This window comes from Apteryx mantelli, chromosome 5, assembly GCF_036417845.1.
Source record: "Apteryx mantelli isolate bAptMan1 chromosome 5, bAptMan1.hap1, whole genome shotgun sequence".
NCBI lineage: Eukaryota > Metazoa > Chordata > Aves > Apterygiformes > Apterygidae > Apteryx > Apteryx mantelli.
In genome coordinates, this window is record NC_089982.1 from 57,955,871 (window position 1) to 57,974,145 (window position 18,275).

Here is an 18,275-nt window from a genome sequence, read left to right on the forward strand (position 1 = left end):
TTCATTATATATATGCCTTTTATTTTTTCCATTAAGAAAGAAAAAAATTCTAATACAGTTTATATAAAATATGGCATTTGCCCACCTAAAAGATTAAGTTGAGGCAAGATGCTTTGAAGCAAGTCTTATTTTCAGGTTGCGGGCTTCTGATAATCATATGAACTCCCTGCAAGAAAATTACCAGAACACAAAATGAACATTCTCTAAACATTATAGTTTGCCAGGGCTAGGTGTAACATTCGTGAAATAGGTATTATCTGTTCAATAAGCAAATGGCAAAGGGTTAAATCCCATCTGCCATCTGTGGCTGTTCCACTGTCATTATCCCATGAGACAGATGTGCACACAAGTAGCCCCTAGTACACTGAGACAGACACGATACGTACAAAGACAGTGTGGATTCAACGTGCAGTGTAGCAAAAGCCCCAGAGATTTGGAACAGGGGAATGGACAGAAGTAAGAACGTAAGGCCTTCAGCCTGACCCATGATTCCAGTATATTATTAAGTACTTGATTATACATAAGTAAGTTTGCTGGCACAATAGTAATTTTCCCAATGAATGCAGAGAAGAACAGAGGGAGTGTCACGTTTCTGTGGAGTGTCCGCACTGCAGAGGTACTTATGTTAACCTGTATAGTCAACTTCTGAAACAATCATTCCTTTACATAAAAAAAAATAAACAACTTGTAGTATAAGCATGCACTAAGATTCCTGAGTCACACAAGTGAAAGTTACTATATCCTTATATTCTTGTACCTGAGAAAATCCAGTATCATTCAAAATCCTCAAGAATGAGAAAAAAAGAGGCATTTTTATTGGCAAGCTTATTGTTCAACAGTTTGTGTCTTCTGCTGTTGCTAAAGTAGCTTTTCCCTTAATACCATAAGCTTACTCCTAAGTTTTCTCACTTGGACACTTTTCATTCATCCAAAATTTTCATTCATTGAACAGAAAAAGCATTTCTTCTCTTTATAAATGGGGAAAAAAAAGCTATAGCAATCTACCCCAGTTGTCATCTAAATCTTCTGTCTCCTGTTATTTGCATAGCTCACAACTAAGAAACTTCATGAATATTTTCATGATAAATCTAACCAGTTTTTGAATAGTGCATGAAAAAAATCAGCAATATAATTCTGTCAAACTTCCTGTATTTTCACAGCTCTCCCGCTATAGCCCTAAGAAACGTTCACATTGAGATAAATTGTTGATGCAACTTCAAGATTATCTGATTAGCACACTGCTTTTCAGAAGATCAGCTCTTCCAAAAGTAGTCTTCCTATCTTGATGATTATAAACAGTATTGGCTCTTTAAGCATTTTCATCTTCTCCCCATTTTTTCCTCATTTCAGGCAAATGCTCTGCACTCACCCGAAATAATCTTCTCATTCATGCTGTTCTGCCACTAGTCCACTAAATCAATATGATCTGCAAGAATTTTCTTCTTGGTAGATTAAGTTATTTTTCATCTCTAATAAAAATGTCAGTAATGGTTTAATGCTATTAACATCATTTTTCACTCACCTAGAGTGAATAAATACAATATAAATACAATGCTGTGAGATCAAACAGCAGTTCAGAATTTCAGCTGGAAGATTAGAATACCTTTGTGTTAATGGAAGAAAACAGTATTATTTTGATTGAGACAGATTATGCAAACATTATAAAAATCCTTCAGTACAATGTTGCCAGTGTAGCTCTTTTCTGATAAACAAACCTAATGCAATATTCCATTGACCAGGATCTTTTCCCCCAGAAGCAGTCTCAAACCCATCTTTTTTGTCATGACATGCGCACACTGAGAAATAAGGCTAATCCCACAATGATTAAGTCAAGATGCCATTCAAACTCTTGACAAAGTTTGACAGGCTTAACCTTCTGCACTTAAATATGTGCTGTTTCATGAATTCAATTATTTTCTTCTTAAATGACTGTCTTAGGAGATCCAGTGTGGGCAAGTCAGAATACTCATCTAAAAATATAGCCGTCACCCTGAAACATTTCTACTTATGTGTTTTGCTAGGTTCCTCAGCCCTTTTACCCTGAGTAATTCAATACTATTCCAAATTTTACTAACCAAGCATGATAGCACATTGAGATTTCCAGCACATCACTTTCAGAGAAAACAAAGTGAGAGATTAGTTCTACAGGTAACTTTTAATGCAAGCCTTGAAAATTTGAGAAGATTCTGATATTTTCCCCTCCCTAGTACATCTCTGATTGCATTTATTTACATACATTTTATCTTCCGCTATACATTTATCACATTAGTTATTGCTAGTTACCCTTCTCATTCTTCTTAAGCAACAGCACAAACAGTTTAAAACCATGACACTTCACATTAGCCTGGCTTCCCATTTATGCAAAGTCACACAATATTAAGCCTAAATACATCTTTTTTAATCTTCCAACAAGTCAGGATTTTCTTCTCATTTATTAAAACTATAACTGTGTTTGGCAGAACACACCAGAAGTGCAGATATTCGGGACTAACATAGATGAAGCTCAATGACAGAAGATGATTTTCTTCAATTTTTTGTTCAGTTCTTACTCATCCCAGGTATCTCCATATTTATTTACTTTAACTAGAGAAAAGAAAAAACAGCAGTTGCATTTGAAATGATTTAAATGCAAAAGTTTTTTTATACAGTGCTGAAAACTACGATGAAATGCATTATCATTTAAAGCAGCAAGTGGGGAGAGTGTCAGTCACAGCACAATACCCATCTAATTAAAGCTACTTTTGAATAAATGGGGAACGGAATGAGCTTGTTATTCATTATTCTTTACTGAATTAGTATTCAGTCAAGAGGCCTACTGTGCTAATTCCTGCCCTACAGAATTTGTAATTACTTTGAAATAAATGCAACGTGGATGAAACAAAGACAATTGGAGGAAACAGGCAAGGAATGTTACGATAAATATGTGGCTACATAATCTAGTTACGTGTACAATTGGATGGATTAAGGATAGTTAAACACATTCAAACACAAACAAAAATCAGTAATCCCTACTAGGAAACTTCTCAGCCATTATTATTTTGCAGCTTCCTTTAGTATAGAAGTGAGTCAGAGAGGAAAAAAGTCGGGTATTAGTCTTATGGATTTATTCAAAAATGTCACATGTAATTGCAACAATGGCCAGAAAGTGAAAGGATGCTTACTTGAAAGTGAACTTGAAAGGAGACTATAAGTGACTGTCATCCCTGACAGAGTAGAGAATGGATCTATATGACATAGTAGAAATGCTTACACTAGTCAGCCACTCCTTTATAAATCTAATTGCAGATTAAATTATTAATAAACGCAACTTTTTATTACTATCTACCTACTGCAGAACCAGTGGAATGGAAGAGAACGTATGGTTCTTGTTTCAGTGAGATGTCAACAAACTCAGCTTAATGCACTGAAGAATCTATTGTAAGCTGGCTGATGTTGCAGTGAGGCACAATGAGAAGCTCTCTCAAAGTCTAATTGACTTCCATTCCTATCAGCAGTAGCAGCTTAGCTGGCTTATGGTTATTTTTTGGAAATTCCAGTTCACTATGCAGATGCATAAACTTGTAATGTCACAATGGAGGGAAGCAGGCATGAGCAGCTAGAAGTCAGGGACTGCTTAAAACTGGCTTAAACAGTAAGATTGGGTTAGTTCTCCCTTACATCCCTGCAACGGAGGACAGAAACCACTGTCTCCTATTTTCTAGTCATGTTCCTATGACAGAGAGATGAAGGGTGAACAAAGAGGTAAGGATTCATTATCTGTGTACAGGTATATAAAAGCTAATTATGTCCAATAAAGACAGAAGCTAAATCAGAACTTAGCAGGCAGCATCAGTAGAATCCCTTACTGCAAATTTAAATATAATGCATTTCTGAATTTTTGTATTCCATTGTTCTTTTTCTCCTAAAAGTAAAACCAACTACTCTTAAAAATTTATTTTACAAAACTCCATGCAGTATTCAATGTACTTTTATTTTCAAAATCTGACTAGAACCAAACAGCACACAGAAACATAGAGAGAATGTAACATTTGATTAACATTTATAATAAAAGACTTCAAATATCTAAAAATAAAATAATGAATGCATGCTCTCATTTCATAGCCACAAGATTTGCCGTGGAATTTGGCAAGGATTGCAGAATGACGCTTTAGAGTAAGATTTCCGTGTTTGGTTTTCAAGTTGCATTTCTAGGCTTTCTATTTGTGAAGAAATATCTTCAGAAAGAAAACACTGTGCAAATCAATGAAGTGTCAGCTGTTGAATCTAGAAACAACCTGAAACTACAGCTTCAATAATTTCTGAATGTCTCATTTACTATACTGACATGATAGAAAAGAAAGTCTCCTATTCTTGAAATAACAGATTTAAATCATTACCATTATAATTGTTCATAATTTTTATTTCATGACCATGTAGATGTGTCCAGATGATCCAGAAGAAGTATTTCACAGGGATAGAATAGATTCGCATTCGTAAGCAACACTGTTCCAAAGTTCACCATTGCTGCTTCAGACCTTTTTGGTTTTTAATAATTGTTTATATTAACATGTCTAATAGAAAACCTCATCTATGCCTATAAATCTTGTTGCATTGTGAGTGAGTAGATTGGGCACTAAATACAAACCCCAACAATTCAACTGACTAATTCAGTAGTGTGTCAAATGGTAAAACAGTCCTCTTAAAAGTAAGTTTTTCCACAGATGTCACACTAAATACAACAGTTCTAGAGAAAATTATGAATTGTGTTAGGACTTCTTTTCAAGTACTTTTTCAAAAAGGTAACTGAATGGCACCTTATTCTTCAGAACATTGCATTCTTATTTTGCTGTGCAAAGTTTTGTTTTTCCACTGTGAAAACAAATCTCAATATTGCTGCCAATACTGTTTCCTTCCTTTGAGTTTTAATGTAGGATAATGAACTTCTGCAAACAATGCCACTATAGAAATCCCCTAATTCCACATGAAACAATTCTTAAGAATAAATAATGTCCCTTTCAAAACCATCAACTATGTATTCTATTTTGAGAGAACAATGCTATCTAAAACATACACCCCCTTCCATAGCTAAAACTCTTCAGGAGAGCTCTGAGCTCAGAGAGTTCTTTGTTAAAAGAGGTTGCTCAGTATATTCACAAATTAAAAATTATGAGATTTTTAGAGTTGGGCACCGAGCCATATGGCTGTAGAAGAGGAACTGTAATTTACTACCAGAAGATCAATGTTTCTGAAAAAGAGAATTAATTTGAAATATGAAACTATAAACCACATCGCATATCAGCTACTTGCTGATGCCCTAACTATAAACTGGCTAAAGGGTAAGCAAGATCAAGCCTAAGAGTTATAAACTATTTTTAGCATTACTGCTAATATTTGAATTTACTATACATTGCAGTAAATCAGCATATTACCTTCTTTAACTGGCTTTTCCTGTGAAAACTTGATTGGAGTTTCTGCCTTTGGTGGTAACATTACCTCATATGTCTCTCTGTGTTTATTTCTTAATTCCTCATATGAGATGCCTTTTTTTTTACGACTTTCTTCTGGAACTGGAGCAGGATCTGAAAACAAAAAATACACCAAGATACTAGAAAGGGCATCACCCACCAAAACTTGATTATAACATCAGGTTGCCATACCTTTTGTAGAATGCCAATTAATTACAGTTCAGTGACAAAAAAAAGGAGCATGACAGACACACTCCTAAATGGCAACTGAGAATGTACACGGCTTTTAATTCATCCATCCCTTTCATTTTGTCAAACTGCTTTAGAAGATGAGCAGTTAACTCCTTTTCCTGATTTTACCCATTGGGAAGTCTAACAAGAACACAGTAGTAGCTGCTGGATAAAATAGTTCTGGTTATTTGAGTAAAATTAATGACATATACATTTGATATATTTATAATTTCTGAAAGTAAATTTAGGTAAATCTCAAGGGTCTGCATGCAGGCTTTAAATTCTGCAATCAGAGAACAATGAAGACTATATCTGTCATGTGATAAACATTTATGCTTCTATTCAAGTTTATAATGCAGAATCTTGGTTCTATAATTAAGGCTGTACCAACTATTGATATCTGTGATGAAGCATAACTACACGTTCCTTGACACATTTATCTCTGATACTTTAAACAACTCAAAATGAGTTGCGTGAATAGGCTTTTTTTGAAATTAAAATACTTTCCACAGAGGAGTGAAAAAAAAAAATTAATCCAAAATATGTGACTCTGCATTTAACAGTAACTTCCTCCTTTGGGTACTGTACAAGATCTGAATTCAGGATCAAGTGTTTCCTCTGGAATAGCTGAGGATAGAGTTCATATGGGAGGAGGGGAACAGCTGCACACAACAGTACTTTAAAAACAGTTTAGTTCTCAGTGAGCTAATCAGCTGTTGCAGGAGAGAACACTATACATTCAGTTCTCAGAAGACGCAAACATTTGTTACGTTATAAAAAAACAGTTATAACATACAGTTACAGCACCACCACTGGTGAAAATGAAATAATCCCTGAAAGGCTAGTAGACAAACAGCAGAGACTACGGTTTATTTAGTAATGAGAAGGATGACCTATTCACCTTCATTTCAAACAATAAGACCTTGAAGTCAAGGTGAGGTTTTTTGTAGGTTTAATTTCACAACAGATTAAACCTTGCTAATTAATTTATAATCTTTACTTGCAATTAGAGCTACAAAAAAAAAAAAAAAAGCATTTAATTTAAGAGTTAGAACAGAAAATAAGGCAGACATTTACCTTCTGTGTCAATACAACTCTGGGAACTTCAGTGTTTCATTCAAAACCACTATACTGTACAAAGTTTGTTTGCAAGGGATGAAAATATGTATTTTAAAGAGATGCATCTAAGAGAAAGACAAGAATTATTATACTACAAACTGCTAAATATTAAGACAAACCACACCTTGAACAGTGTAATCAGTAATTCCTGTAGGTGAAGATTCATTCAGGGAAGCACTGAATGGAACAGGTTCATAACTAGAGAGAGCTCTATCTGTTGAACTGTAATCATCTGAATAACTAGGAGAAAGTGGAGACCCAGGTCTTTGAGAAGATGATTCAGTAAATGACTGAGAAGGTATGTCTGAAAACTCAGATTTCCGACTGGAACGGCTGAAAAAGAAAAAAATACAATTAAATATTAAATACAGAAATACTAAAGTTAAACATGAAACTATAAGAACAGTATTGTGTCCAGTTCAAGAACGTACTCTTTTTAAGGGTTTAATTCAAATAGTTTCCAACAACATGAATTAATATCTTAAAAAACAGATTTTTTTTTTTTAAAACATTGCAGAGATTTGTAAAGTACCTTCCCCAAAACTCTTCCCTTCCTCGCAGAAACTTAACTCATACTTGAAAACCTCCAGAACAAAAGACAAAGTATTTTGCATGTTACAAGACAAAAATGACAATCCCTTCCCCCAGGGAGTCTTCAGATAGACAAAACACATCAGATAAATAGTACAGGGTGTGTCCATATAACTAGTGGTAACATGAAAAATTATTTTTGAAGGCTTTCTTTGGAAGGAGTTGCAATTTACAACCCTTCATTAGAAGTTGCTGTGACTGATCAACACCAAAACAGCAGAAAGAGAGAGAGAGGGAGAGCAAAGACCTAGACCAAGGAAATGAAACTATGACAGTTTCTTGCGTTGTTGAATTACCTTTTCCATTAGAAACATTAATGAGTTCTCTCTTAAGAGAGAAAGATAAGATCATACAAAGAATACTATGGAAACGGATGCCTGATACTCTAAGGCAATCACTGCATACTTGGAACGGCCCTGCAAACCACTACATAAGAAAACGTCTGTCTCTTAATCAGCCCCAAGAATGCTACCCACTTGGTGCCTTTGCAATGTCTCTAGCATCTTTATTCATTTTTTACTTTAAATTTCTGCTTTGTTGTACTTTATTTAGTTTTATAAGAAAAACATTTGGCATTACTCTTTAGTTTTATTCTGTTTTAATGTACTCAATAAATAAGCCATTTTGTTGCCTCAATTATATTTTTAAAGTACTGTATATGCAAACATATTTTTAAAGGACTCTCTAATCTTTTAGCTCCCTATTTTCAACTGCAAACCAGAGTTACTAAAATATATTAATCAGCAGGTGTATAATGATCATGAAATGTAACAACTTCTATTGCTGGCTTAAAAGGGTAGCATATATGGACAATAATGCAATTTCAACGAATTTGAATTAATCAGTAGACCAGAACAAAAAAGAATTTGTCATTTAGAAAATAAAATATATTTTCAAATCCACTGAGTTTATACACTAAGCGTATAAAGTAGTAGTTATTAAAATCATGTTTGGTGCTATAAAAATTCAAATATTGTAGTATAAAGGTGAACCTGTGTACAAAACTTTCATAAGTCCCAATTTATAAAGTAATTAAGAATGCAATCAAGTTCTACATAAATATTTAATAAATTTTAGCACATATACAGCAGGACTACTACTCAGTACCCAAAGACTATTCTACCAGTTGTGAATCAAGGGTTTAAGTCAGAGATATTCCAAAGTAACTTGCAATTAAAAACCACTTCCAAGTAGAAAACATTCTGGAACAAAACAGGAAATAGTTTTAGGAACCTGATGAGTTTCTCATATGTACAGCATAATGCCATTACAGATGTAAAGGATTTAAACAAACAGCAGTAAGTTTGACCACTATGCTTCTTCCTGCACTGATATTGTTTACTGAGTTCTTTCCTTTGATAAACACTGAAATCATTTCCACCCTCTTCCTACTGCAATCAAACAAAGCTATGGGAAAAACTTCCAGAAAGTAACACTGTTTTATTTCAGTTAACTTAGTTTACTTCTAAACTGAAGAGGCTACCTCTGATGTCGCATTATTGTAAGTAAATTCCACAGGAAATTAACATCTTAATTTACATGTGATACATTTTGATGAGTAAAATGCTTCTTGTTCTACTCAAAATAAACAGTTGTATAGAAAGAGCTCAAAATATGTATTTTGTAACTAGCCAATTGATAAAGACGAGACACCTTCTGGTACATCTAGGGGAGACGGGGGAAGAGGGAAGGTGCAGCTCTTAAGACCTTTGAAAGCTGCAAATGTAGCCTTGATCTCTGTTAGTGTCTTTAAAACGTCTTATTCTAGAAGTTGTTTTAAATTTAAAAGAGAATTAAATTCTTACTTATGCGAACTATGTCTCTGAGCTTGTCGTAGAACATCTCCTATTGGGGAATCCTTCAGTTTCTTAAATTTCTCGCTACAGATTGGCAAGTAGGATATCTTTCCAGCCAGGTATCCACACGTTCCAGCAACTTTTTTAAAAGAAAAAAAGATGATTTTATATGTTGCATTGTAACATTCAACATAATTTTAAAACCATCATTTAAAATAAATTATATATTATCTTGAACAAAAGGAAAAAATCAGTTTAAATCGAAAACAAAAAAATGCAGCAATCTTCTCTTCGCTACTTTTGCTCACAAAGGTTACTAAGAATAAATGCAACAGTTGAAGAGACATACTGCAGTGATTTAGACATGACACAAGCACCAGATGATATCAACTACTACTTGATGAACCAAAGGTGACAAAAAAAAAATTCCAACCAATTTTTCCCAAGATCCAGAAATAATTAACAATTTACTGTCAGAGAAGATAAAGTGGTTGGGAATAAACAAAGGCTGGAATTCTGAGATATTAATTCATCAGAATAGTCAGACTCTGAAAAGACTTTCACTAGTGGGAAGAGAAGCCTAAATAATTTTAAGATTAGGCTCAGTATCTTCTGAGGATAGGATATGATATGGTTGTCTGTTCAACTGAATTTGCTGAATCCCTGCAATCTTAAATGCTTTCAATTTAGTGGATGAGATATTTTGGTCTGCTAGGCAGGACATTAAACTAAATGAGTTCTTTCTGGACTCAAAGCTGATGATGTCCATCACTTGGCTCCTTCATTTTTTAGTGGGTCTAACCGAGTATGAAGGAGCATTAAGGATTCAATGGCGATCAAGAGAAGTTTTGTTGTTGACTTTATAGGAAAAAAAACTTGATCCTTATTTCATATGCAAGGAGTATTTTCTAAAAATAAAGATTCTCAATCTTTTTTTAGTCAGGAAAGAGTTAATGCTAACATTAATTCTCCAAGATCTTCATACTGTAGATCGCATCGTGGACTACGCACTGATGAGACTGATATTGGAATAGTGATTCCTGTTCTAATATCCATATTTTCAAAAGGATGTTAAAAATCCTTTTCCAAGGGAGAGGAAAACAATAGCAACAAGTTTACAAGTGAGAAATGTAAGGGTATAGCTGTTTAGTAGATCAAAAAACTTGAGATACCTCAAACTGTATAAATATCTGCAGAGGGAAAAATTATGTGCCCCTGAAAGGCTAAAGAGAAAAAAAGCCCAACAAGAATTCAAACGACATATCTAACAAAAAAGTCAAGTAGTGAAGGTATAAATTAGTATAAATTACAAAGAGAAGGTCTCATTTTCTTAAGATCTTCCAGTCAAGACATGTGGAAGCATCTCTCTGGAAGATGTTTGAAGATGTTTCAGCCAAAGTAGGCAGTAAGAAGTTATTGGCTAAATTATTTGTGGGTGTCCCTTATTACGGAAGTAACAGTCAGCTAATACAAAATTTCCAGGTTAGTATGGTAAATTGTGATATCACTGCTTTCATCTTCTTCTGTATTTACTGTGGTAAGACTTTAGAGAAACTAATGAGATGGACAAAGGAATTCAGATCCCACTATAGACTAACATAAAGTAGGACATACAGATCTTATCCTTCTTTGGCAAGAAGGATGGAGATCCAATAGCTCAACTGCTGTGTCGAAAGGGATGCCGTCAATGTAGTAAATCATTCGCAGACTAACTAGAGGTTCCGTCAGTGCCTAGGAGGCTATTGAGAAAAAGTTAATAATTCCAAGAGGCACAAGAACACTCTGGAACCTGAAAACTACCCAGGAAATGAACCACCTCCCAACTTCTTCCAGATATAACCAAGAAGGGAAAAATAGAGAAAGATGCAAGACAGAGACTATAAAAACAGAAGAAACACAAAACCTGACTCAGCTATGTTTGTTAGATATAAAAGACCTATCACTGTAATCGGGCATGGATACTATTCAGAATAAGCGCATCTGTCAATACCAAGAGACACACACCATTATCTAAGGCAGATTATTATAATCAATGGACGCAGCAGAAACATGCTCAGATCATTGATACCAGAAAAGCAAGAACTGACTCAAAAATGAGACTTCTGTTCTTGTTTAACATTATCTAAGTATGAGCTAGCAGCAGTGCCTGGAATTGAATATGCTCTTCTTTCAGAATTTGAGGTGGGGAGGTGGGGGGTGTGTGTGGAAATGCACTGCTTCCTTTAAGCACACTTTCCTGCAGTAGGAATGTGCAATTAAATTATGAGACATGATTTGGACCTGTAAACTATGTTCCTAGCAATACTTTCCAGGATACTTCAGACAGTCAGTGCATCTGACCTAAACAATATGAGGATGAAACTAAAACTGCTTAACTCAGGTCTTTTAGACTCCAATTTAAAACTTACATCCCAGAAAAATTCCAGTATTGAAACAGTTCATAGATCACATGAAGTTACCTACTGAAAAACAACCAAAACAAAAACACTTTGAGGAAAGCTCTTTTAGTACAAAATGAAAGTCCAGTTGCCCACCAGTATACACTGAAAGGGAGAAACCAGAAGTGATTGCGATTGTACTGCTTATAACCCTGACATCAAGAATAGTTTGTCTCGTCCAATTACCACTTATTTTTTCCCTTGCTTTCAAAATGTAGTTGTATTAAGTAGGAGGAACATGGCCCTTAACTAGAAATGTGTAGATGTGAAAGGAATAGCAAATTTATTATTTATTATAACTGTTTCTGTGATAATATTGTTCTGCATTCAAAAAAAAAGCAAGTAGAATTTATTATAAACAAAAGACAGCCTTAGCCTCTCTCATTCATTTATCTGCTTAAACAGCACTTCCTTCACCACAAATCATGGGTTTTACCCTCCTCCCACTGGAGCAAACTGTAACAGTAACTGGCTCTATCTGGGCATATTGGCAAGATGGCAACTTCCTGTTTTACTATCATGTATTACATTGGACAGGTTAATTTATTAATTTGTTTTTTGATTACACTGAATCCAAAATCCTTCACATGAAATTGCAGTTTTCCTATAATTGTGCATGCACAATATCCAGGAAAAAAAAGATATTAAAATAGCCTGAATGGGACAAGTAAGACACATGAATAATGACCTTCAAATTAGGAAGGGAGGGGTGAGTGTTCTCTGGCAAAGTCCTTTAGGCAGACTTCACTGCAGCAGCAGTATGCTGTTCTAATATTTTAGGAGATATCATTTAGACTTACAAGCTTTTAAACAACGGTGAGAAATTATAAAAGCCAGAGCAAGCAAAAATATTAAACAGATACTACCAACTGAAAATATAATCATTTTCAATGAAAGAATTAGTTTCAGATAGCAGCCTCACAAATCACCAATGCTTATAGTTCAGGAACTACTGAGAAAAAAAGAAAACATCATTATAAGTGTTTGTTTCTTCCCTCCTACAGCAGAAGTTTTACACAGCAGAGGATAATATAGAAGATATATTAAATAAGTATTTTCCTTTACTCATTTTCAGTTATAATAAACTGAGGAAATGCTTTAATATCAATAGGTTACAACATTCCTAATGAGTGTGATTTTACTTCTCACAATGCTTAGTTTCACCTTTAAGCTCCATCACACAAAAATAGTTATCCCTGGCAGACTCTTATGAAAGAGAAAAAAATTAAAGCAAACTTTCACAGTACCTATTTATAATGTTCTTATCTTAAATTCTTACATTATGGTTGTCAAGAATATTTAAAATCTTACAATTTTATACAAAGCCTATGAACAAAACTTATGCAAAATCTCCTGCAAAATTAGAAGATGAATAAATAACACGCTCTACCTCTTGATATTACCTAGGTTCTTGCAATGTGAGATGTGGTAGTTAAGATACATAGGTAAAGAAGAAGTTGCTGACTATCAGAGTTGATCCTATTTAGAGAGAATCAACATCAGGAAGGTGAAATTTATTCTGAATACATCAGCTCATATAGTTCTACCTTCAAGTACAGTTGCAGCAATATAAGGATATGGGATCCCAGTGAACTAGCCAAGTAGTTTCATGGGAATTATATCTGTGTAATAGATTCCAGAACCTAAATCACAAATGCAAGATGAACTAACATATAGCTCTTACTTACATGCAACTTTAGTAAGAGAGCCAAATCTTGAATTATCTCTTAGAACACCTGAAAATGAGGAATCAAAGTAATCAGTAATAAGTTATTAACAATTAAGCTGAAGGAACATTAACTCTTCATAGGAATATAAAATGTCAGTTATTTTGCATAACATTGGGATAATAGCTTACTCTTTTACACTTTAAAGCAAATTCAAGAAAACCAATCATCTAACTTTCCCATAAAATTAGAAAAAAAAAAGAATTACTAAGATCTTTAGTCATCTATGATCTTTAATCATAACACACAGTATATCACATCACATACTGTAGAATAATTGTTTCATAATCTCTACGATACTGTATTTGTCAAATAATATAAAATGACCAAGAATTTCAATTTTAATTTAAAGTTTTATTCCTCCTTTAGTTTCAGGAACTACAAGTCAGGTAAATGAAAAGTCTGAATTTCCAAATTAAACCAAAGTATATTTAAACTTTACCTTTCCTTATTAAGAGACTAGTGGCAAGCATGCTCACTGCAGCCAAAGGAAAAGCTGTGAAGAAGAAAAAAAAAATAGCTTAAAAATAAATTTTCAGTATTTTCAACCATATTTAACTAAACACGAAATTAAATATGAGAGTTGCTAGGTCTTATGAAGACCGTGTGTGTGTGTGCGTGTGTGTATAATAAACTGCACAAATTATGAAACATTCTCAACTCCAGCTTTTGAGATCTACTACATATTATGCAGTACTGGCTGATGAGTCTTCCAGTCTTCATCAGACTTCATGCTTCCTAAAATATGAAAGCCAACAGCAGATGAGATAAAGCTCTAATGATAAGATTCCAGGTGAACCTGACTTCTAGCTACAACTACTACAGCATAAAGATAAAGAAAGATAAAGAAATTCAAACCTGGGAATCATACACATTTCTTTAGGACAGAAGATGCTAATGTAGAAGACAGTGACTCTAAAAAATTTTGATAACCAAAAGGCTTGATTTTGTTTTAATCTAAGAACTTTTGAATCATTCTAAATCTTAAAAAGATAAAAAAAGAAATTGATTAAAATTAGGTATAGAAACACCGCAGTAACGAACACGACAGAAGACTAAAGACTAAAGGACTGAAAACGTAGATGTTACAAAAAGGCTCACTGATTTATTAACTTTGCTTAAGGGAGAGAATTTTGTGAACAGTGCTAGATGCTTATAGTGTTTTGATGCCCATGATCTGCTAGATTAAGTCCGCATTTTAGGCTAAATGATATTTTTAGAATTTCTGCAACACATAGTATTAAAATATGCTTCACAAACTAACAAGTTGGTTTTTTTCTTCCACAAATTCTGATAGTACTAAACCAGGTTAGGAGTCCAGCTGCTGCATATTAAGGCAAACATGACTGCATGTCACTTTCAAGGAAAAGTACTGGCTCCTCAGTTCACAGCCAAGATCATAGCAATACTTCATAATAGCTTCCAATCTATCAAAGACTAAAACTTAGATAGGTTTAGAGATTCTAGACCTAGATTTTCTAAGATATGGAATGGCACTGTGTATTTGAATCAAATTTAGATTCAAATACACAGTGCCATTCCATATCTCAGAAAATGTAAGCTATTCTGAAAACATCCAAAATAACTTATTACAGAGGACTTCAAAATTTACACTGCAAGTTATATGCAAGCAATAACATTAATATTCTTTTCTAAAACCTCTGAGGCCAGAAATGATTTATAGGCCCAGCATAAATATTCTGGATATCCAAGACAGGTTACACACTGTAGTGGAAACAGATGATAAAATGTGAGCATAAAAGTTACATTAAATGGTAATTAGAAATAATTAAAAAAAAGCAATAGGAAAATGAAGATTGGGGGTATACATAAAAATCTCTATAAATAATTATGAAGCATAGAAAATGGACAAAAGCAGCTTAAGAAATCAGGGAATAATGCTTTTCATTGCTATGGGCAAAAGGGACATTTTCTGCTTCAGAAAAAATAATGGAAGGCTGATAATTAAGGACTGGAATGTAATTAATCCTAGTCAACATGGTTTTATGGGGAAAAAGTCATACCAATACAACTTGATTTTACTTGCTAATGAGATTACAAGTGTGATAAATTTAAGTTATAGATGTAACTCACATTTTTAAGGTATTAGAATTTACATTATACAATAATGTGCTTAAAAACAGTAATACCAATAAAGCATATACTAAAATCAATTAAGAAACGATGAGCCAGAATTTCTGAAATAGCAGTTGTCAATAGAAAGCCATCACAAAACAGAGAGGGTTTGCAAGAGCAAATTGGCTACAACCTGAAATTTGAATAAACAAGCTGAAAACACACAAAATTGTAATAATATCTGTGAACAGCAAAAATTGGCACAATAAGAACTGATGGTGTCAGGGTAGCCACACAGGGAACCTATACTGCTTGGGAAGGAGAGTTTAAATGATATGAATTTAATACAGCTAATACAACAGTATAGGCACATGTAATGCAAAACCATGAAACAAAGACAGGAGGCCTAGAAAACAGTGAAGGGCCTTAGGCTCTATCAGTGAGATAACAGTACAGTATACAGCTCCTGGAAAAAAAAACAAAACAATTCTTGTTGTAGCTCCCTAAAATGAAATTCAAGTGAAATTACTGAAGAAACTAATTTTGGGCTTCTAAACAAGAATACCTTCATGGTGTTTCTTCAGACTCTGCACAAAGATGAACACCGCAGTAAGTTTCCCTGGGGATCAAGAATTCACAGCAAAACACCTCAGGAAGAACAACCAACTCCTCTCTTCTTGTCCTCCATGAAGGAGATCACTGCTAAACCATAACCAACTGTAGTCTTCCTGCTAATGATCCTGATTCCCTTCACTTCAGAGATAGGAGGAACATGGCTAGATTTTGCCAAACAAGCGTAAAGGCTTCCAGGTATTCCAGAATAAAAGTGGCAAGAACGCCAAAGTAGAAAAGGTCAAAGATAAAACAGTTCAAAGTTGGCCGGTATCTGCTAGTTCAAAATCACAGTGCCTTAAAAGCTGCCTCATAAACTACTGGTTACCAGCAGAAATCAGAGTCCCCATGTGCTAAATTTAGCAAATGAGCTGCCAAATTTTTCATCTGTCCCAATTTCTGCTAAGCCACCTATCATCATCAGGAATAATCTACTAGCATGTGATAAAATAGTGGATAGCAATCACATCAGAAAGCTTGTACAAACCTCATAACCAGGTGTATACAAAACATACATGTCTTGAACTTTTGGATTACAGAAACAAACTTAAATACTGTAATCAATTCTCAATTGTTCAACATTTTGTAGAAAAGAGAGACTAGAATCTTGGTATTTTAAATAAATGAAGTTAAGACACACAATATTCTGTAAGAACAATGCATGTTTATTACCCTCGTATATTTAGCTGTAGTACAGAAATCATTATTGACTGCATAATCATGTCTGAGAATCTTGGCTGTTATTTAGAACAAAACCCCAAATGTCTGACTATTCATGGATGCACAGATTTTCCTCAAAAAAGTGAGCTGAGTGAGTACTTGATACAGCGTTCTCTTTGCAAGTTTCCAGAAATAAAGGAAACCAAATTTTAAGATATATAAATAATTATATTGTTAATTTGTAAGTTATTATATCTACATTAATTATACCTATTTTCAGCTTGTTAATAAACACATTAGTTCAAAACATGAAGGGGGTCTTGCTATAAAGCATAAACCTTACAAAGTACATTGTACTTTTTACACAATTCATGTCATGCAAACTTTTAATAAAGGTAAATTTAACATAGATCAGCATGTAGTAGGATGCAACTTTAGACCATGTGAAGCTCCTTAATGAACTGTCCTGATACATTGACCTGGGCCTTCCTTCCTCAATCCCTCAGATAACAACAAAAACTAAGCGTAGAAGAAAGGCAAAATAAGTTTACCAGCAAACTGAACTTACCTCTATATCGGGCACTCTCTTCGCCACACTCCTTGAGGAGTTGTCTTTCCTCCTCTGTTGGCACATAAGGCTTAGGTACTGAATTCTTTTATCAGGGAAATCAATAAAAAAAGAATGAGGAAAGGGAAGGTTTGGGGGTATTTTTCAGTGACAAACTTACAACTTCTGCACATCATAGTGCCTTAAGTTTCACACAGTTATATTAAAAAAAATGGTGCCTTTTTGCCTATAAACACCACATGAAATACATTGTTATAAAAAATCGAACACTTTTTCAAAACCAACAAAAGAAGGAGAGGAAAAAAGATATCTCGAGTATGCACAAATTCCAGCTCACTCCTCTCCTCTTTCTTCAGAAAAACCTGATTCGGGCCTTGCAACCTGCCTCCAAAAATTAACTTACTTTGACAGCTCATTAAATTCCTAGGTTTTAAAGACGTTTCGCGGTTTCAGTGACACAGAGCGCTTTGCCCATTTACACACCGATGTCTGATGACACGCGGCCGGCTGCTTCGCCACCCCATGAGAAGTTGCCACCAGGGGAGCCTGCCCCCCCCCCCACAGCGCAAGGGACAGCGCCGCGGCCTGGCATTGGGGCAGATCGCCGCCCCGGGAGGGTCTCAAGGGCCCCGACCGCGGCGGCCCCCTCCAGGCCAGGCCAGGCCAGGCCGGCCCCAGGGCGAGCGGGCCGGGCCTTCGGCCTCCCCGCCGGCAGCAACGACGCGGCACCGCCGCGGCCCCGGGGCTTGCGGGGGCAGCGCTGCCGAGCAGGCGACAGTACCTCGGCCGGGTCGCCGACCTCCCCGCCGCCAGGGCCCTGCCCGGCCTCCATGGCGGGGCGGGGCGGGGGAGCTGGGGCCGCGCTGCTCGCCGCGGCGGCTCCGGCGCGCTGCCAGGACACCGGAACCTCCTGCGCCACCTTGGCCCGCCGACCCGGAAGCAGACGCGCGCCGTGCGCATGCGCGGGGGGCGGCCGCCAGGGGCGCCGTTGGGCGGCGGCGGGCGCCTGGCGG

At 35.6% G+C, this 18,275-nt stretch overlaps 1 protein-coding gene across 2 annotated transcripts; it reads right to left on the reverse strand.

The window, feature by feature from the left end:
* LOC106490191 (OCIA domain-containing protein 1-like) lies at positions 1–18,196 on the reverse strand. Of its 2 annotated transcripts, XM_067298066.1 has the most exons (8): positions 18,044–18,195; positions 17,263–17,347; positions 13,789–13,842; positions 13,308–13,355; positions 9,191–9,320; positions 6,919–7,127; positions 5,409–5,558; positions 1–2,583 (listed from the first exon to the last, which is right to left on the reverse strand). In XM_067298066.1, exons 1-8 carry the CDS (start codon positions 18,092–18,094, stop codon positions 2,546–2,548), a joined length of 765 nt encoding a protein of 254 aa, XP_067154167.1. In that variant the 5' UTR covers positions 18,095–18,195; the 3' UTR covers positions 1–2,545. The 2 variants fall into 2 exon arrangements, with proteins under 2 accessions (XP_067154167.1, XP_067154168.1); XM_067298067.1 differs by lacking the exons at positions 13,308–13,355; positions 13,789–13,842 and having other exon boundaries at positions 18,044–18,196.
* Between the last annotated feature and the right edge of the window lie 79 nt (positions 18,197–18,275).

Coding starts and splice junctions, on each gene's coding strand:
- LOC106490191 (XM_067298066.1), bottom strand. CDS start 18,094: ATGGAGGCCGGGCAGGGCCCTGGCGGCGGGGAGGTCGGCGACCCGGCC. Junction 17,348..18,043: donor AGGTCGGCGACCCGGCCGAG/GTACTGTCGCCT, acceptor CCCTGATAAAAG/AATTCAGTACCTAAGCCTTA. Junction 13,356..13,788: donor TAGTCTCTTAATAAGGAAAG/GTAAAGTTTAAA, acceptor CCTCATTTTCAG/GTGTTCTAAGAGATAATTCA.